Source organism: Prenolepis imparis, unplaced genomic scaffold (genome assembly GCF_030444845.1).
Source record: "Prenolepis imparis isolate NDT839.2.m4 unplaced genomic scaffold, iyPreImpa1.0 SCAF_5, whole genome shotgun sequence".
Lineage (NCBI taxonomy): Eukaryota > Metazoa > Arthropoda > Insecta > Hymenoptera > Formicidae > Prenolepis > Prenolepis imparis.
The window spans coordinates 9,038,580-9,058,113 of record NW_028141163.1 but is presented as its reverse complement, the minus strand read 5'-3'; the positions used below and the strand labels follow the sequence as shown (position 1 = coordinate 9,058,113).

The following is a 19,534-nucleotide window of genomic DNA, read 5'->3' as shown; positions in this document are numbered from 1 at the left end:
ATATTTTCTTCTTGAAAACATGAAAAAATGTAACAATTTAAATAAAATATTTAAAGGCATTATTAAATATATAATAATGCACTGGCGGATCCTGGGGGGGGGGGGGGTTAAACCCCCCCTTGTAAATTAAAAGAAACAGTTTTGCTGAATTTGTTCTAAAAATATAAATAAAGAAAAACAAACATTAAAGAGCTATCGACGTCAGGATCCGCTAGTGTATATATATAAGTATAAGATACACTGTAAATTATACTCATTACGCATTCAAGGAGTTAAGTATAGATTAAGTTAGACATAGGACGAAATGATGAGACAATTTCAATACACTAAAATAATTAGGTGAAATTCTTTATATCTATATAATATATATACATATATATTATATCTATATAATATATATATATATATATATTATATCTATATAATATATATAATATAGATACAAAGAATTTCGCCTAATTATTTTCGTACAACAAAATTATCTCATCATTTCGTCTTATGTCTGACTTAATCTAAACTTAACTCCTTGAATGCGTAATGAGTATAATTTACAGTGTATCTTATACATACATATTGTATATATTATATATATATATATAAAGAATTTCGCCTAATTATTTTCGTGCATGAAATTATCTCATCATTTCATCCTATGTCTGACTTAATCTAAACTTAACTCCTTGAATGCGTAATGAGTATAATTTACAGTGTATCTTATACTTTTATATATATATATATATATTTTATATATATATTTCATATATATATATATATATAAAAGTATAAGATACACTGTAAATTATACTCATTACGCATACAAGGAGTTAAGTTTAGATTAAGTCAGACATAGGACGAAATGATGAGATAATTTCGTTGCACGAAAATAATTAGGCGAAATTCTTTATATATATATATAATATATACAATATGTATGTATAAGATACACTGTAAATTATACTCATTACGCATTCAAGGAGTTAAGTTTAGATTAAGTCAGACATACGACGAAATGATGAGATAATTTCGTTGCATGAAAATAATTAGGCGAGAAATTCTTTATATCTATATAATATATATATATATATATATATATATATATATATACACTGGCGGATCCTGAAGAAGGGGGGTTAACCCCCCCCCCTTGCAAATTAAAAGAAACAGTTTTGCTGAATTTGTTTAAAAAATATAAATAAAGAAAAACAAACATTAAAGAGCTATCGACGTCGTTGATCCTGGAATAAAAGCTAATTATAAAACCAAAAATATTAAATAAAATAATTTTGCAAACCCCCCCCCCCCCCATTATCGACGTTAGGATCCGCTAGTGTAATAATGAAATATAAAAATATTTAATAATGCTTGAAACTTTCTGGCGAAACTAAAATATGAAAAAATACAGAATAATTTTATATTGTGATTAGTATGCTTTTCAAATTATATATTTACATATGCATTTAATAAAAATTATTTACTTAGTTTTTCATCAATTTCTATAAATGTACGATTGAATTAAAGTGAGAGGAAGTAAAAAATGGAATTACAAAGAAGTAAAACGCTGTCTAATCTCATATCGAGTGAAATATGCGGCATCTACGCCCTCTCTGTTTATTATTGGAATATCTTTTACTAGACTAATTTCTAGGACAATAATCATTAATATTGTACATTATCATCAAAGTCACATCACGTTATCGTCATGACATAGCTAGTACACTCATCGTTACTCTCCGATCGGGATTGCTCCACGGCAATTCGTGTGCGCGCTCTTTTTTATCTCTATCACAAATTAATACTTTTAAGACGGATGCACAGATATATTTCGCATGTTACATTAAAATACCATTGTTAACAATTTAATTTTAAGATATACATTGAGATAATATTCTGCGTATATGTTGAAACTGATTAACAATGACATTGATTTAACTTCAACAATGCGTCCGTTCTGAAAAGTGTTACTTATTAAATCTATTTTGATTGCCTATTTTGATACGCGAGTCAATATTTTATCCAAATAAAACAATTCACAAATCACTTCGTAAAAGTTAGATCTTCAGATTAGAAAATAATGACAATGACGAATATTTTTTTACCAAAGTAATAAAATTAAAATAATTTAAAGCTCAATCTCCTTTTTGAGATTACTTGTAAAATAAAATCTCGTTAACAATTGCAAATTTAATTTGCTAGATTCTCATAATATTTTGACTATTTATTGGAAATTCCTGTCTCTTATATATGTGCATATTGAATTGGTATCTCATATATAATATATGTATAATAGTGTATGTGTCATTATTACTATTTTTAGATTGTCCTGTAGTGGTGTAGTTGATAAGGACTTTTGAATCGTTTTTTGTGTTTTAAGTTATGGATTCATACTGAATTTATATAATTACAGAAGAATCATTTGCATAATTATATATACAATCGTAATTTCATATAACAATCAGATAATAAAAAATTAATGTGAATCGTCTTATATAATCGGAAAAATTGCAACTTGCGTTATATTCTATATTAATTTTGGCCTAGACAAAACCGCGAAGCATTCCTGATCTGTAAGTAATTTTTCAAAACATCACTTTCTATCTTATACATATACTAAATGTGGTAATCTTAATCGCTGATATATACGCATATTGAATACAAATTATAAAACGTAATACTTGTTTCTAGAATAAATTTATTGTATACATCGAGAAAACGTCTTTCGTTGGACAACATAAATATACTAAAGAAATAAACGCTTGTAAAGAAATTAACGCAACAAAATTGCTATAAATTTATTTTAATCCTCCGGAAATCGTAATATCTATTTAATATGTCACGTATAGATCATGTATTATATGGATCACGTAGTTGCAAGTAATTTTTATTTTATTACTTTTATTAATTGTTTTGTCATTGGATGCTTATCTTTTAACTTTCCTCAAAAGAGATTATATTTAAATTTTAATTATAAATTGTAGTTAAAATTATACATATTTCCAATCATAATATATAATTCGATATATCTGAATTATTGAACAAAATATTCTTCTGATTTCTCTCATGCACAAACACACCACGATTTTCGGAGGGTTTACAAGCGCAGGTACTTTTTGTGATGCGACTTTTACAGTTACCACATCAAGCATACAACTCGATTCTGCGCGAAAATCGTCGATTGTGGTGCCAAGACGATCGCGAACATACATGTGCAATCGATGGAAACGACCCATTTGCGAACAATCAGTTAAAACATGTAATAACAGCACGCTCGTGGTGAGAGATACATTACAAAACTAGTACAAAACTAGCAGCTAGGTACAAAAATGTAATTAATCGTTAATAATGAAGGCCGCCCGGGAAACTGCCAGGGACCAGCTCTGTTCGCTCTTCATCTTTCTCCGCGTTCTCTGTTATTTTTCTCATCGTCTGGCTTTTTTTTGTTATCGATAAATTCATTTCGGTCGACATATCAATCAAGTCCACTTGGACGATCGGGTTTTTTCCTTTTCTTTCGATTTTATAATTTCTCTCTTGCTTCTTTATACGCACGACCACTCATTTTTTCTCTTGAGCGACTTTCACGTGTTTAGAATGTCGTAGAATTGCTGAGGAATTTAATACTGCTCGATTTTGGCGAATTCGCGAGTGCGGAGTGGTGCGAGATTTGTTTTTTTTTCTTTATCGCGTACAACTTAATAGTTGAAAAACAGTTAAATATAAACAAGACTGAGTTACAATAAATATAATTTAATTATATTAATAATTGTTAAATATTTAAATTGTGTACATATATTAAAATTATAACATGATATCATTGTAGTGGCCTCGCACCAAACGGAAATCATTGTACAAAATATCTTTGTAAAGTACATATGTGTGCTTATAAACAAATGTATGTATAATTCGCGACTTATCTCGTTTAAAGTAAATCGTATGTGTCTCTCTATTGAAGCTCTCTAGTATTGAAGCTCTGATGTCGCTATCTTTTCCGAAGTAAACCACATACTTTGTCTTACTTGATATAAATCTTTAATAATATCCCAGCATGATCTTCACCCTCGAAACACTGAGCAAAAAATTTAATCGATATCTGACAATCATTGAGATACAATATGTTTTAGACAGATCTAAAGGATAAAAATCTTCTACAATCTATGAAAATCAGTTATAATTTTATAATTAATTATGGACAAATAAAAGACTAAAAAGAGAGGTAAATATGTGCACTTTATCTGGGGGAAAAGGGGGAAAGAGGGCCTCTTCGATGTTATATAACTATCTCGAACCACTGCGCAGTGGCGACGTTAAATTACAGGAGTAAAGCTTACGATATTCGGATCTGGATGAAAAACCGGATCACGAGCGATTCTATACGTATAAAGAGATATTCGCAATAAAATGTTGATGCGTTTTAGCTGAGCCCGGCTAAAAATTGTCGCACAGTTCGAGAATATGTAATCTTCTTGCAGAAATATTTTTGGGACCGGAAGCATATGCGATAATACAACACAAATTTCACTTGTTTTTATTGTTTTATTTTTGTATTATTTTCCGCTCAATAAATAATGCTGTGCAATATTGTGTCTTCATCGTGAAACTAAATTAGTTCATTACTTGTGATTATCATCATTTTACTAATATATTGACATAATAATCTATTTAACAATGCTAATGCTAAACCTGGTTTATGCGAAAACATGCGATAATTTGTTACACTTTATTAGATCTGTGTGAGATCTTTTCCAATATCCCTTAAAATTATCCTTAAATTGCAGTCGAACTTGCGTTACTTTTTAACCGGGTTTTTAATCGACTTATATAGCTAACGTTCGAAACTAGAAGATAGTCGATAGTTTTGTTTGATTCCGTTGTATAGTTAAGACATCATAAAATACCACGTAGAGAGAGAGCATCTTTTACGTCTTTTCATTATACATACTAAATAACCGAATAAGACACCATAATACCACGTAGAGAGAAATAGTATTCTTTACGTCTTCTCATTATATTAAATAATCGTTTGAATAAAATCGCCAGAAAAATCTATGATTTGTCGTGTCAAATATCCTTAAAGATAGTTGTTATATAATATTAAGTAAAAATTATACTTGTAGGTTGAAGTGCAAAAATCATTAAAATCCTTTTTCCTGAAATTCCATTACTCGAATTGTAATATTTTTCTGTAGTTTATTTAATATTGCACAATTTTTTTTATGTCTACAAAATATTTCTAATTATTTGATGTATTTTTAACTTTTAGCATGAATATTTCATATTTTATATTTAAAATAATGAATAGATGTTTTGAACAGCATCTTTACACTTCTTTCCGATATTTAAATGCCACGAATTAGATGACGATTAAGTGCTCTTATCTTTTGTCAATTTTTTTTAAGAGAAAAGTGTTGTATGTTTGAATAAAATGTGTTAGAGTTTAGAGTAAAAAATAGAAGCTGAGATTTTCTAGACACTGACTCAGATATTAATTCTCATTTACAGAATTAATGTGTTTCAAAAACATCAAGGCGCGCCCACATTATCCACGCGAGCACTATTCCAGGAGCGCAGCGAAGAAACATTGACGAATTACATTGCTCTCTTCTCATTTTTCGACGACATTACGTGGAAATTCAGCTATGCCTAATTCTATAATTTTATGCTATTTGTAATAGGCGCCACAAATCTGTTCACGTTCGCTAATTTTTCTTGTGATGAAATCTTTGATTTCTCACGAAACATAGATTATTATTTTACTAAAAAAATTTTAGACATTTTTATACACATATATATATTTTCTCTGAATGTTGCGTGTGTATTTATAGTTATAAACTTATTTCATCTATTAAGTTAAAAATTATATTAAATTAAATAAATATATATATAAACTTTTTTTTTATTTAGTAACAACTCTTTGATTTATGTTACATTTACGTTTTTCTCTTTGTCATCTTTGGAGATGTCAGCAATATACACAAGCAAACGTTTTACAAATCCAAATTAAAAATCTAGAAGCAAAGGGATTTAAATTAAAAAAAAAAATAAATAAAATTATATATTTAATCAATAAAAATCTGCATCTTGCACTAGCATCGCTAATTGCACGTAAATTTAAGCAATCGAAAAGTCCATTTTCCTTTGCATGTGGAATTTCTTCGCAAAACCGTATTTTTTTTATATCTCTAACATACAATATGCTCTTCTCGTCTGCCATCTCCTAAAATATTCGATTCCACACAACTCCAGCTTCCAGTTGTGAATTGTACATAGGCTGTCCAAATATTACATTCGAAATTGCGCCTTGAGTCGTCATGATTCACGTAGACGTGCGAAAATTGGACGCAATAGTTTACGCTTTCATGCAAAAATGTTGCCACTAGCCGACTATAGCGTTTTGTATATAAGATTAATAATAAAGCTTACAATAGAGCGGGCGACGCCCGTAAAACTTACGTGATCTGAAATAAGAATTTTAGATTACACAACGATATTTTGATTTCCGTGGAAAGGGTGTTTCATAAACCCAGTAAAGTGTCAAGAAAGCTGATAAGAGCCCAACTTGATTCTGAAGAGAAGCACTTCCTCTTTTTCGTCGCAGGGCCCGCTATATGAATAATTAGGCGATCGAATCTCGCTTATATATCGCTACGAAAATGAATCTCGATATAATAATTTATTTGAGATTCACATTCATAGAAGTCACGAAACTATATACTAGAATCTTGGCGCGCAATTTTCGTCAACTTTCTATTTGCATAAATTGGCAGGCTCGCAAATTTGCCAGATTTAACTCCTTTACTGCGGGCGTGCTGTTAATATCTGTAATTTTAAGTAGTCATGCAAACTATATATCATTTTTAAAAATAATTAGACTATAATTTATATAACTGTATAATTGTTATAGTACCACCAGTGTTTCAGTAGTAAGAAAAGGGGGATAAGCGAATTTTAATTGGCTTTACATGTATAGACGCGCTTTGATCTTGTAGATTTTTTCCGCAGCTTCTCGACGAGAAAGAGAAAGAGCGGGAAAGCCGGCGGCTAGAAAGCGCATTAAAGAAGCGTAAAGTTCGCACGCTCGGCACTCTTCGATCGCCCTTTATCGAGGGCACGACGACACTTCGACGACGTAAAACTCGTCGCCGACGACGCGTCACATTCCGATATAGAGGCATCTCCGTTAATTGACTAAATTTCTCTCTCCGCATATAATATATATTCCGGCGTTTAATGAATAATTTTATATACGATCAGATCTGCGGCCTGCTCGCACGACAGTCAGTAACTCTCGGTTTTTTTTTATAATAATTCGCTACGACATTTATTGAGCGTGATCTTACGTCGACGTAGAGACTAGGTAATTATAGTTTCAAATACCATAGAGCGACTTGTCGTTCTTTATTCTTTTTTTCTTCTTGTATGGCGCAGGAAGTCGTCCCCAGGTTAACAGGACTCTAATTAACGAACTATAGCGTGTTTGAGCGAAGCGAGATTATTTTAGAGAAATGGACGCGCGTCGGCGGAGTCGCCGAATTCCGCCGGCAACGTATTGTTATTTCGCAAAACTCGAAGCACCACTCGCATTGTTTCGCTACCTCGAGTCATTCTTTGATATTTTAAGTGGATCGTTATGATGGATTGATCTGTGTCTATTATGAAAATTAGATAAGCTATTAATATATTGATTGTATAATTTTGATTCTTTTTTACAGTTTAATCTAAGTGATACTTGAGCTGTTGTAATATTAGCAGATACGCGTATATATAATATAGACTCTTGATCAATAATTTTATCAGAGAATCTCTTTAACTACTTTTATAATATTGCAATAAGCATAATAGTACAAGTTATTTACTCAAATTATAAAATATTTTAAATTTTCTCTTTCTTTTTCTGTGATTTAGATTATCTCAAAATTTCGGGGTGAAAATTTTGCATTTTCAAAAAGTTTTCTTTCTTTTCCAAAAAAAAATACATAACGTACTGTGTGTATATAAATTTATACGTATACAACTACATGTATATATACAAATAGAATGCAGATAATATAACAATAGAGATTTGTCTCCTCGGAAAAATATCGAATTCTCACATTTACAACAGAATTTGGATGCAGAACTTCTATATTTCTTTTTCTACTTATAGATTCAAAAAATTTCCTTTTTCTCAATATATCGCTTTCATATATCTCTCGCAATCTTTTTCTATTTTCTACATAATATTTATTTTGATAATTTTATCACTTTTCGTTTCCTTTAAATTATTTCAACTAAGTTAGGAATTAATATTGATATTTGTAAGCTATGATCGTTACCAATTCGTATGTCGGAGCTCGAAGTTTTAAGGGAACATCTTGCGAGTGGTGCCAAGCTGCGAGGACGATCCTTGAGTAGTAAAAGCAACGCTTTAAGAAGACGCCGCGAGTAGAACAGAACGCAACATAGGCTCTGCTGCTCGTAGATGTTGTCAATGTGGCGTTAGTCGTCGTCGTCGAGGCCGAGAAGCTCCGGCGGAAGTCGCCTGTGCCGGCAGCATACTGTGAAACAGAGTACTCGCGCGGCCAACCGGAACTGGGGACTCAGGGTAACAAGAACGATCGCTTTCCAAAAGCTGTTCGTGATCCCCAGCCACACCACGGCAAAGTTTAAAAACGGCACCTACGATAAGTAACATAGGAATAAATTAGAGATATTAAACATAAATATCCCTGTTCACAAATTGTGATCAGAAGTCACATATTTTTTTTCGTGATTCCAAACTTGAGATTCTTTAATTATATTATTTTTCACACAATATAATTCTTCGTAATAATACGAAAATTGAGAAACTGATACTTACTCTATTACAAATTTAAACGAGGAAGAAAGAAATATAGCTTTTTATGTTTTAAATAATTATTCAAAAAATGACATTTTATAGTGCATAAGTACTAAGGATATATTCTTTTATATTTTCTAACTACTTATAACAATCGCATAGAGTAGTCGCAAGTGTCCTTGTGTCTGAACTTCTTATGCTTATATACCAACGAGTGTATTCTTTATTAACCTACTCCGCTTTACGAACCTGTCGACCTATATTTTTAATTGTCTCATTTCCAATGCCTCTTGCCACGAAGTTTAAAATTACTTTTAAATCATATCAAAATGTCAAGCAAGTGTCATTCTGTCATTCTAATAATCTTCTAATAGTCTTTCCAATATCAGTGTATTTTCGATGAAGAATTATGTCTAATATTATTAAATTTCAGTTTCTTAAATAAAGTATGCACTCAAACTTGCTTATGTAGAAACGTAGTCTTATTTAATTTAAATTGCCCAATTGTTCTTATACCTAAATAGAAAATGTACAATCTTAAAGAATTAACAGATTCGCGATGATTTTATTTATTGGATTTATAGAAAAAATCAAATTAAAGACAAAATTTCCTCTTCATTATAATAGCCACTTTTGTTCTTTTAATTGTCAATTCAGTAAATCGCAAAAAAGAGTCATATTACCTGAGGCGGTCCGTTAACGACTGCATATATCCTTAGCCCGGCGTACGGTGCCCATGATACCCAGAAAACCATCACTAAGACGAAGGACATAATGTGACTTGGGTTGCTCAGATTTTCCGATAGCGCGGTTGCGTACTCCTTGTCGTGCATCAACGCGCCGGACTTTAGTCGCCTCATCATGGAGAAAATATAGAAGTACGTGTAGACGATGGTGATGACCGATGGTCCCAACACGAGGATCGACAGCGTGATGGTGTATGCGGCCATGTTGCCCCAATCGAGCATGCAGATGAAGGCCTCGCGATCGAAGATCGGCTTGTTGAAGCCGAGCAAAGGCGGGCAGCACATCATCGCCACGCTGATCCACGTGAAGACCATCCAGCATTGACATCGGGTTTTCGTCTGTACGGTCTCGTATCTCAACGGTTTTCTGCAAAAATCGTAAAAGAAACCGATATTAGAGATATTATTAAAATTGGAATCGCTGGCAAGAAAAATTTTGCGAATGAAAATTGGAAATCTCAAATGTGATATATTGTAAGAGAGTGTTGATGCAGTTTAAAGATGTTATGGAATTTGAGAATTTGAGAATTTCTACGATAAAAAATAGTAAAAGATATGTACTGATGATTTGTATTAATTAATTATATTAATATTACATCTATGCATTGTTATATTTATATTATAAATGTGGTATCGATTTTTTATAATATAATTGTATTATACCTGATAGCCAGATAGCGATCTACGGAGATCCACATGAAAGTGTACACTGATACCGCCCAAAGTGTGACTTCCAAATAACCGACGAGTCGGCACACGATATCTCCGTAAACCCATCTTCGTACCAGCGCCGGATATACTGAGAGCGGAACCACCAACAGACCACATAGAAGATCTGCCGAGGCGAGTGATAGCAAGTAGCAATTTATCACCTCGGAGGGACCTGCAAAAAAAATATTTTTAATGTCAATTAAAATGTATTTGATCATTATCGATTCTAGCAATGCAATTCAATTTAATAATTATATATGTAAATTACTAGAGGTTTATTTATACGTTGGCATCAATTATATTATTAATATTATTAAGAATCGATCAACAATTAAAACATCTTAAAATTTCAATATCATAATATTTAAAACCTGGTTTAAAGATTCTAAAGCGATCTAAAAATCTAAAATTTATATTAAAAAATTTATTATTTTCTTAATTCATTAATCATTTTATTAATTTATTACTTCATAATTCATCATTAGCAGAATATTAGTAATAAATAAATTATAATTTATTGAAGCATAATTATAGAAGAGAAAAAAATCGTGTAGTATGCAAGATTCGGAGATGGAGCAGTAATAAAATTGATCAAATTTTTGAATATATATTATTAATTAATATACTTGAACCTCTCATATACATAATTAATTTTATTAATAATAAAATTGTATTATTTATAACTTTCAAAAGGGAAAAGAAGGTGCGTTTGAGTGCTGAGTGAACGCTTGTTAGCTCTGATGACAATGGAAGTCAACATTATGAATATGATATTAAAAAATATAGAGAACTGCGAATGCAAAACACCCTTGTACGCTTACCGCGGAAGTTAAGGTAGGTGGCAATAATGAAGAGATTCGAGAGGATGATGGCGAAGGCGACCACGAGGATAAGGCTCGACTGCATGAGAGCCTCCAACGAGGGCTCCTCCATGCCGCCACCCTTTCGAGCTGCATCCCCCCACCCGCCCTTAGATGCTTTTACCCTTCACCCTCTTCGCGATCTTCCTGCTGCCAGGTGCTGGACGCTCCTCGAAGCTCGCACTGATCCACCTTCAGCTCCTGCACGTGTCTTCTTCGTTATGTACTTTCCGTTTCCGCACTATTAGAAATAAATATTTGAAGTCCTTAGGCAAAAGAGTTCTCGATATTGAAACTGTGTCTTCAAGGATCTTGATATACTATTGATGTAACCGTGTCACTGTAAATTTATTAAGAGAATTAATAATTTAGATGGTTGTTTTCGGTCTTATGCGCACATTTCTGATAAATTTATTATATTTAAATAAAACTATGAAAAACTATATTCTCTTTGTAAAAATAAATTTTCAATAAAACAATTTAACATGATTTTAACGCACGAAAAATGATATGATCAGAAATAGAACACATTGCAAGTATAAAAATGCACTTAGAATTAAAAATAAATAATTGATTATAAAATGTAATTATAAACATAATATAATTGTATTAATTATTATGTATTTTGTATATTTATTATGCATATTAATTTTATTAGACATTGCTACATTCAAAAATTAAGCTTTTGCTGATAAGCTTTTTAAATTAGTGTTTTTTCTTTTGATATAAATCTTATAAAATAATTATTAATTAAAACTAAAATTCTGATATTTAAATAAAAAGATATTACAGTAATAAAAATAATTTTCTAATTATTAAAAAAATTTACTTATTCTTAAATAAACGATTTATATAAATGCTTACAAACGCTATATATAGGTAGGAAATAATAAAAATATCTGTATCAAGTCCGCGCCACGCGCACAGTTCATCTTCAGATTTGAGGTCAGTGTGTCAGCCCAGCTTGGCCGTAGGGAGAAGGGTAACATAGGAGAATTGCATTCCGAAGGATAGATTGGTTGGATAACGTGGAACAAGGATATCGAGCAAGTTTCTGGATCGTTCGTGCCGATAATATACGCTGTATATTTTTTTCCCTTTTTATTTTTCCGCGAAAGCCACGTAACTCTTCCCTTGTAGAAGCATCCCGCGAACGACCCGCACGATGCCTTCCCTCCCTAGTATCGACCGCCATTCATAATTTAGCTGATTGTGAGTCGATCCTGAATGGAGGGTATATTGTGGCATCGTGCAGTCGTTCGTCGCGTTTCCCGAATTAAAGTAGAGCTTCCGCATTTTCTGTACGACGTGATGTGATGTGACACCATCGTCGACACGAAGTAGAAGAGTAGAGTGATATGAATAACATTGCAATCAAAACTCTTGACATTATACCCTTGTCTGCATCGCACTTTTTGCATGCGATTATTTTTAATCCGCATTAATTATATGATAATTAATCGTGTAAGTACTTGTAATAAGATCTGAAAGTTAAACTTCTTAGCTCTATAGCCTAAGTTCTTTTTTTTAATAATTGTATGTAAAAATCTTAAAATGTTTTGTATTATATATTTATTGTAGCATAATATAATTTTTGTTTATTATTAAAAGCAATGTATTATTTATATGTTTAATATATAAATATTTTCTTATTATTATTTGTAACAATATTACAGTATTTAAATTAAATAATCTATAATTTATTTGTATTATTTATTGCGCACAAATATTTATAAATAAAATATTAAATTATTTAATATAGGATAATATATTTCCATCCTGTTACAGGAACGAGAATTTGCATTTGAATGACAAGTATATTTCATAAAGAATCTTTTGTTGTCATAATTTTGAATAATCGTGAAATTCATATCTTAATTTTTTTAAATATTGTTTACACATATAATTTAAAAATATAAAATAAATAATTACATAATCTCTAATTAATCTCTAATTAATTTGAAAAATGTTTTATGATTGAGACAATCAAGTACCACTGTTTAATTGCTATTTTATGAATTTTTATATAGTATCAAAAATACAGTTCTTTCTCTTTCTCTCTCTCATTCAATTTAAAAAATGAACAAGATATTTGAATTTTTCTCTTCGCACGTTTTCTTGGACATTCTATTAAGTTTTTCATCGAATTGGCCTCTCAACAAATTTGTAACCAACTAAAATTCAAAATCAGCTGCAATTCTGCCCAATACACATGCGTTTACCTGAAAACGATAATTCAAAGATCGATACATGTCGCAATTATCGTCTATAATACTTGCTTAATTATAAGCAAGCCTCGTAAGCACCGACACGCGACGCTTTGTTACATGAAAAGCAGCTTAATGAAGCCCCGAGTGTATTATAGCTTAAGTAATTACGTTGCTGGTCTCTCGCCTTTGCCGCCACTACTCAGTCTTCGATAACGCGTGACTCCGCTACCGATTTTTCCATTTTTATACCTCTTTTAGCAAATGTAAAAAACGCACGGTACAAATACTATCGATCAGCGAGATTACTGGAACGCAAAATAATCTCCGGCAGTTTTCTCTGCGGTGTGATAACATCGATCGCGCACTAAAATGCGGTTAAAATTTTTTTACAGAAGAAAATATTTGTTTATTGTGACTTAATAATTTACGATATATATATAACATTGTAATATAATCAATATCTATTAATAAAAGCAGAGATATATATTTCCAATCTGTTATTTCAATCAAAATATTTTTTGCTAAATAATACAGAAGAGAAAATATTTGAGTATGTCGGTCAAAAATAGGTAAAACATCAATTAACACGTTATTGATTGATATTGAAACTTTAGATTATTTTACAGAGCTGCTAATTACGTACTTTCTGAAAAAATCGTAACACTATGCATTCTATAATCTATTCTATAACTAATAAATATTTTTTAAATCGTCCTTTGATTAATTTGTATACTACCGAAAAAATGTAATTAAATAGTACTTATTGTTAATTAAATTGTGACTGCAAAAATAAACATATTTTCGGAATAGAAACTTTAAAAGCAACTAAAGAAAAACAATATTCGTCAATTAACTTTGTATGGAATTTATCTAAATAATAAAAAAATTTTATTTAAAATTTAATTACTAAACTTTCAAATATGTAATATTGAAAATCGAAAAGTTGCGGCAATTGATGGTCTCTCTCAATTTTCTCGTCAGGAGAAATTCGACTTAAAATTTATATAATTAAAAAAGCACTTGGCAATTTCAGAACATTTTGTATAAAGTTGTTTTATATTTGTCTATATTATTCTTGCGTGACGTGATCGAAGACAAACTTATATAAGGTTTGCCTATTTAAGACAGGAAATTGCAACAGAAATGTCAAACGATGATATGAACTATTTCAATATATAGTCATTCATGGAACAATATCTTGCCCTAATATCAATAACTCTATTTATAACTCTATTAATAACTATAATACTATTTCTATCATCTATCTATTTCAGTAAGATAATAGAAATAATTGGTCAACCTGAATTGGGGTTGTATAATGTGGTCACAATTAATTTTATGATATAATTAAAGAACGAAACAATGTGACAAATTCTAGTACTAATCATTAATATGATAATACATGATACTGTTAATTAAATTTTCAAATTATAATTAATAAGTTATAACTAATAATAAATATTTATAACTGTGCTTTATTTAATATATTATTAAAACAAATCAATATCATTAATAAAATTATTTGATTTTATAATTATAATTATTTTATATATATAAAATCATAGTTTATATTTATATCCACACTATTATTTCTGTGATATAATCACTAACGAGATTTATTATACGAGATATACTAATTATTGTATATAATTACATATCCATCAGTTTTTTTATCGGACTATACGACATTGTGTGAATATTCTAGGAAATAATTCCAGTTTTACTTTCATTTTCTTTGACATCTGTTCAGAACTGACAATGAGTCGAAAATATATGACTTTTAATTATTTTCTTCCCCCACATGTCTAATTATATTATTTGAAAATTATATCTCGAACATCGCGATAAATCTTGCAATGTTGTTACATCAAAGTTGTTAATTATATCGAAGAATGATGCAGTAGAATAGGTTGTAATAATGGATTATAAACAGAAAGAGAGGAAGAGAAAAAGAGAGATATTAATGCAATATAATATAAAATTATAATAAGCATTATAAGTATAAAAATCATTCTTTCCAGTCATCTTACTTGTGATCATTGATAGTTTATCAAATCTTAACATTGATCGATTCAAAAATGAAAATAATTTCCATATTGTCTATACAGTCTCCCATGCATATTCTAAAATTTTATGAAAAATTCTTTTTGCTAAACAAAGATTAGAATCTTATAAAATTAGCTTATTAACGCTCAATTAAAGCTCTGTATCTAATCTTTAGTTTAACTCTTTCTAATCTATAACTTAGTTTTCAATATATCTTTACGACTACACGGAAACTGAGAAGGTCGATTTAAACACGGTCTCTCTCTCTCGTGGATTCGAAACGCTGCTATTTTTATCCATTTTTCTATCCGACAATCAACGGCGCGGTATTATTGCGGCTGACAAAAAAGAAAGCACGGAGCGACAGAGCTTTTTCCCGGCGGGGCTTTTCAATTATCGCCGGAGCGAGAGCGCTTTCCTATCGGGATCCACGATGACGAACAACCCCGAACTCATATCCGACACAGCAGAAGCTACTGTCTTTTGTTTAGTTAACCGAATATTTGCCCAGCCATGCGCATGTGTCGAGATAAGGGATGGATCCACGACACGAGTAGCGGACGCGCGCGAGTCAATGCACATCGCAGTTTTCCAGCCGCGTGCTTGACTCGCGATATGAAATTTTATTTGTTTCCCGTATATGCACTTATTATTAATAGCAGTTCTCTGTAGCAATTTTGCGAAATAAAAATAAAAAAATAATAAAAAATATAAAAAGGCAAACTTATTGGTAAAAAATCTTAATGATATTCGTGGAAGATAATTCTTACACAATATTTCATGTGTTTTAAATTCTCCAATAGTTGAATTTGAAAAATTGTCATAGACTTTATGTCTGTTTTAAAGAATTGACATTATTAATTTGAAATTTATTTGAAATAATATTTCATATTTGATAAAAATTAATTATTATAAATTATTTTTAAATTGAAGATGTAATATTACATATAGATATCATTAATCAATTAGAGTTAGTAAAAAAATGACACATGATATTTACGAAACAAAGAGGTGACAAAACGAAAGATAACTACGCATGAAAATTAAAAACTGAAGACAAGATATCGAAACCAAGAGCACATATATTTCGATAAATGCAATAAATTTCTTGCATGAAACATTCATGGAATGCGGCTGGCAATTACATGATTGCGCAACGGAAGAGAACCAATAGACTGGAGCAACACAGTATCGACAAACCAGAGAGAATCCTGAATATATAATTGAGCAAGGCAATGATACGACATCGCGGTCCACGCAGCATCCCAAAATTCTCCCAAAATACCTCGTTCGCATCCCCTATTTCACTATCACCTTCAGCCACGTTCGAACGACGTCACACGTACCTTCTCGGTCGCATCCTGATCGCGTGCACCAGCAGCTCCGCCGGTGCCTCTCACAGCCTCCTCACACTCCACCCTCTCGCTTTTCTCTGCGAACCCCGGCAGCAAGTCGGCAGCGATAGCCAAGACGCTGATAGCGCGTCGTCGTCCTCTACGACCGTCGTCTTCGTCTTCGTCGTCGTTCCTCGTATCTCGTCGATGTTGTCTTCCAATCGTCCCTATGTATTCCTCCCGCTCTGCCGTGAGATCCACTCGGGATGCATTCGCAGAAGCACACTGTTATGCACAGGCGCACATATTCGCACTTTCGTTCGACTCCAACCGAGACTTCTACAACTACTGACAGAGAAGTCCGCTTCTCTCCCTCGGCCCGGGCGTCGAGGCGTCGATACGACGTCAACGACGCTTGCGCGCCACCCCCGATCCACCCTTTCCCACCCTGGGCATTTTCGCGGCGTATTCGAGGCTGCGACCCTGTTGTCGCGATGTACGCGGAACCCCGTCGTCGTCTCTCTCTCTCTCGTCGATTCCCGCGATGGGAATCTGCTCGCATTCCCGCTGTCACGGGCGCCCGGAGATTTCGAGTCTGTCAAATGTACGAGCGAAAAGAATTGGTGAACGCGGATGGAAATTGTTGTATCGATCGTATTCTTCTTGCATATACTTTGCCCTCTCGATCGAATATCTCTCATGACGGCTGCTTATCGATTCTCGATTCCGTGAGTACGCCGCTTCGACGTTTCTGCTTTGCCGCACTTCAGCAGAAGCGAAATATTTATGAATATTTATATTATATAATGCGGAATGTGTCTCGGATTTAATATACAACATCCTTGAAAAACAACTTCTTTGCTAAAGAATTTTGCCGTATAATATGTCGTCATCTTAAATAATTCACACATACACACGATATTATTTTGTAGCACCAATCGCTGTAATTGTTTTATTCAAAGTATCTTGTTGAGTCTCCTTAATTTTCAAATGTACAGTCATAATTAGTTTACGCCGTAATTGATTAAATTCTCTTTCTCTATATAGAGAAATGGCAATATATTTAAAAAAATAATATATATATATATATATATATATATATATAGCTAAATCAGGATTAATTAATTTAAATCACTGGTACAAAATCAAGCTTTATCATATAGTCTTATTCTGTGCTATGTAATAAAAAGTATAATCAATAATTCTATAAATTCCAGATAATACTATAATTCCACTTTAAATTGCAAATCTTAAAAGTTTATTAATATAAAATTTTATTATATTGATATCCTTATTTTATATAGAGTTTGATAAAAACAAAAAGCAATAAGAAAGAGCTGAAAATGGAAGGAAAAGATATGTTTTTAAGTGCATATTGATTTGCATAATTACTATACAAATAAATAATACTTGGAGCATAGCACAAAAATTTGCACTTTTTTAATAAGATTATTTTAAAAAAAATAATTTTTGATTTAAAAATTATTATTTTGTCGTTAAACAAAATTCTGGTAAAATTTTAAGTAAAGATTCATTTATTCAAATCGAGTCAGAGAGAGAGAGAGAGAGAGCCCCTTCATCAATTTATCTTTAAACAGCGTTGATGAAGCCATTCCCGTAATTTATTCGCACTCTTTTGATTAAAGCCTTTGATTAAAGAAAATCGACGGTGATTCTCACGAGATGAACGTTACATCCGCTGTTAATTACATCAGTCAGAAATTTAAATTAGGTCTTTAGAGACAGTTCATCAAAATTTTATTAAAATTATTTACGGTGCTACTTAGTAGTTATTTAGAGCATCCGAGACAGGAAAGCAGGATTTTCACATATTAATGGCCGTATTTACGATAATTTTAGCATATCCATTCCTTCTTACCTCGGTGTATTTCAATTTGAATTGTTAATTTGTTCGATCGTAAAGTACTTTTATAGAATACTCTGATATTCGTATACATTCGAGTTCTTAATTAAACTTGAATAAACAATAAAAAATTTTCTTTTACGAATATCAAGATTCTGAAGACTTAAATTTCAAAATTATTTACTTAAATGATGCTCTTTTCTTTGCATTCTTAATAACATTCATTTACTTCTCAAATATCATCAAATCTATCAATATCTTTAATAAATTTTATTTTTAATTATTTGTTATTAATGTGATTTAAATGGCATCTTAACTTTTTTTGAAAATGGTATTTCTAATATTATATTGTTTAAGTAATCATTATGTTTAATATTTCATAATAAAAGCAATTTGAATCAAAATTGATATGCTACAAGTGTTGTATCCTTTTGAATCCTTAAGTAACAACGTGCAAGGAACACAATCCTCATGTCAGTGACATATATATAAACATAGCCAGCTACTGAATGATTAAATTTGGCACAGTTACCTACCATTCTGCTCGGCGATGCACATGTTCCATGCTTTCGCTCATTCTGAAACCGTGGGCATTGTGCTGCTCAAATTGGCACATCTCTGATACGAAAGTTCTGCAGTATTTCATTGTTACTTGGGCTGTGCCAACGAGTGCTTTTCCACGATACACCACTTGCGCGACAGCTTAGGGAAAGACGTTTTAGACTTTAGTCGATTCATCATTCCAATTCGTATTTTCCTTTCCCATTAAAAAAAAAATTTGAGAATATTGGATTTTTAAAATTTATGCTCCAATTGATACAAACATGTTACTTTAAATTATACGAGATAAAATAATTTAGTAAATCCGCTATTCAGGACTATTCAGGATTTTTAACAAATGCGAAAAATGATTATAGTATAGTGCATATTCTTCCAGATTTTTGCGCGTAA

At 31.5% G+C, this 19,534-nt stretch overlaps 1 protein-coding gene across 3 annotated transcripts; it reads right to left on the bottom strand.

Moving 5' to 3' along the window:
* Positions 1–1,573: 1,573 nt before the first annotated feature.
* Dopecr (G-protein coupled receptor DopEcR) lies at positions 1,574–19,420 on the bottom strand. 3 transcript variants are annotated; one of them, XM_083039545.1, is made up of 6 exons: positions 19,120–19,420; positions 16,732–17,483; positions 11,091–11,469; positions 10,222–10,441; positions 9,496–9,925; positions 1,574–8,652 (listed from the first exon to the last, which is right to left on the bottom strand). In XM_083039545.1, exons 3-6 carry the CDS (start codon positions 11,200–11,202, stop codon positions 8,473–8,475), a joined length of 942 nt encoding a protein of 313 aa, XP_082895671.1. In that variant the 5' UTR covers positions 11,203–11,469; positions 16,732–17,483; positions 19,120–19,420; the 3' UTR covers positions 1,574–8,472. The 3 variants fall into 3 exon arrangements, with proteins under 3 accessions (XP_082895671.1, XP_082895670.1, XP_082895672.1); XM_083039544.1 differs by lacking the exon at positions 19,120–19,420 and having other exon boundaries at positions 16,732–17,705; XM_083039546.1 differs by lacking the exon at positions 19,120–19,420 and having other exon boundaries at positions 11,091–11,370; positions 16,732–17,705.
* Positions 19,421–19,534: the final 114 nt, after the last annotated feature.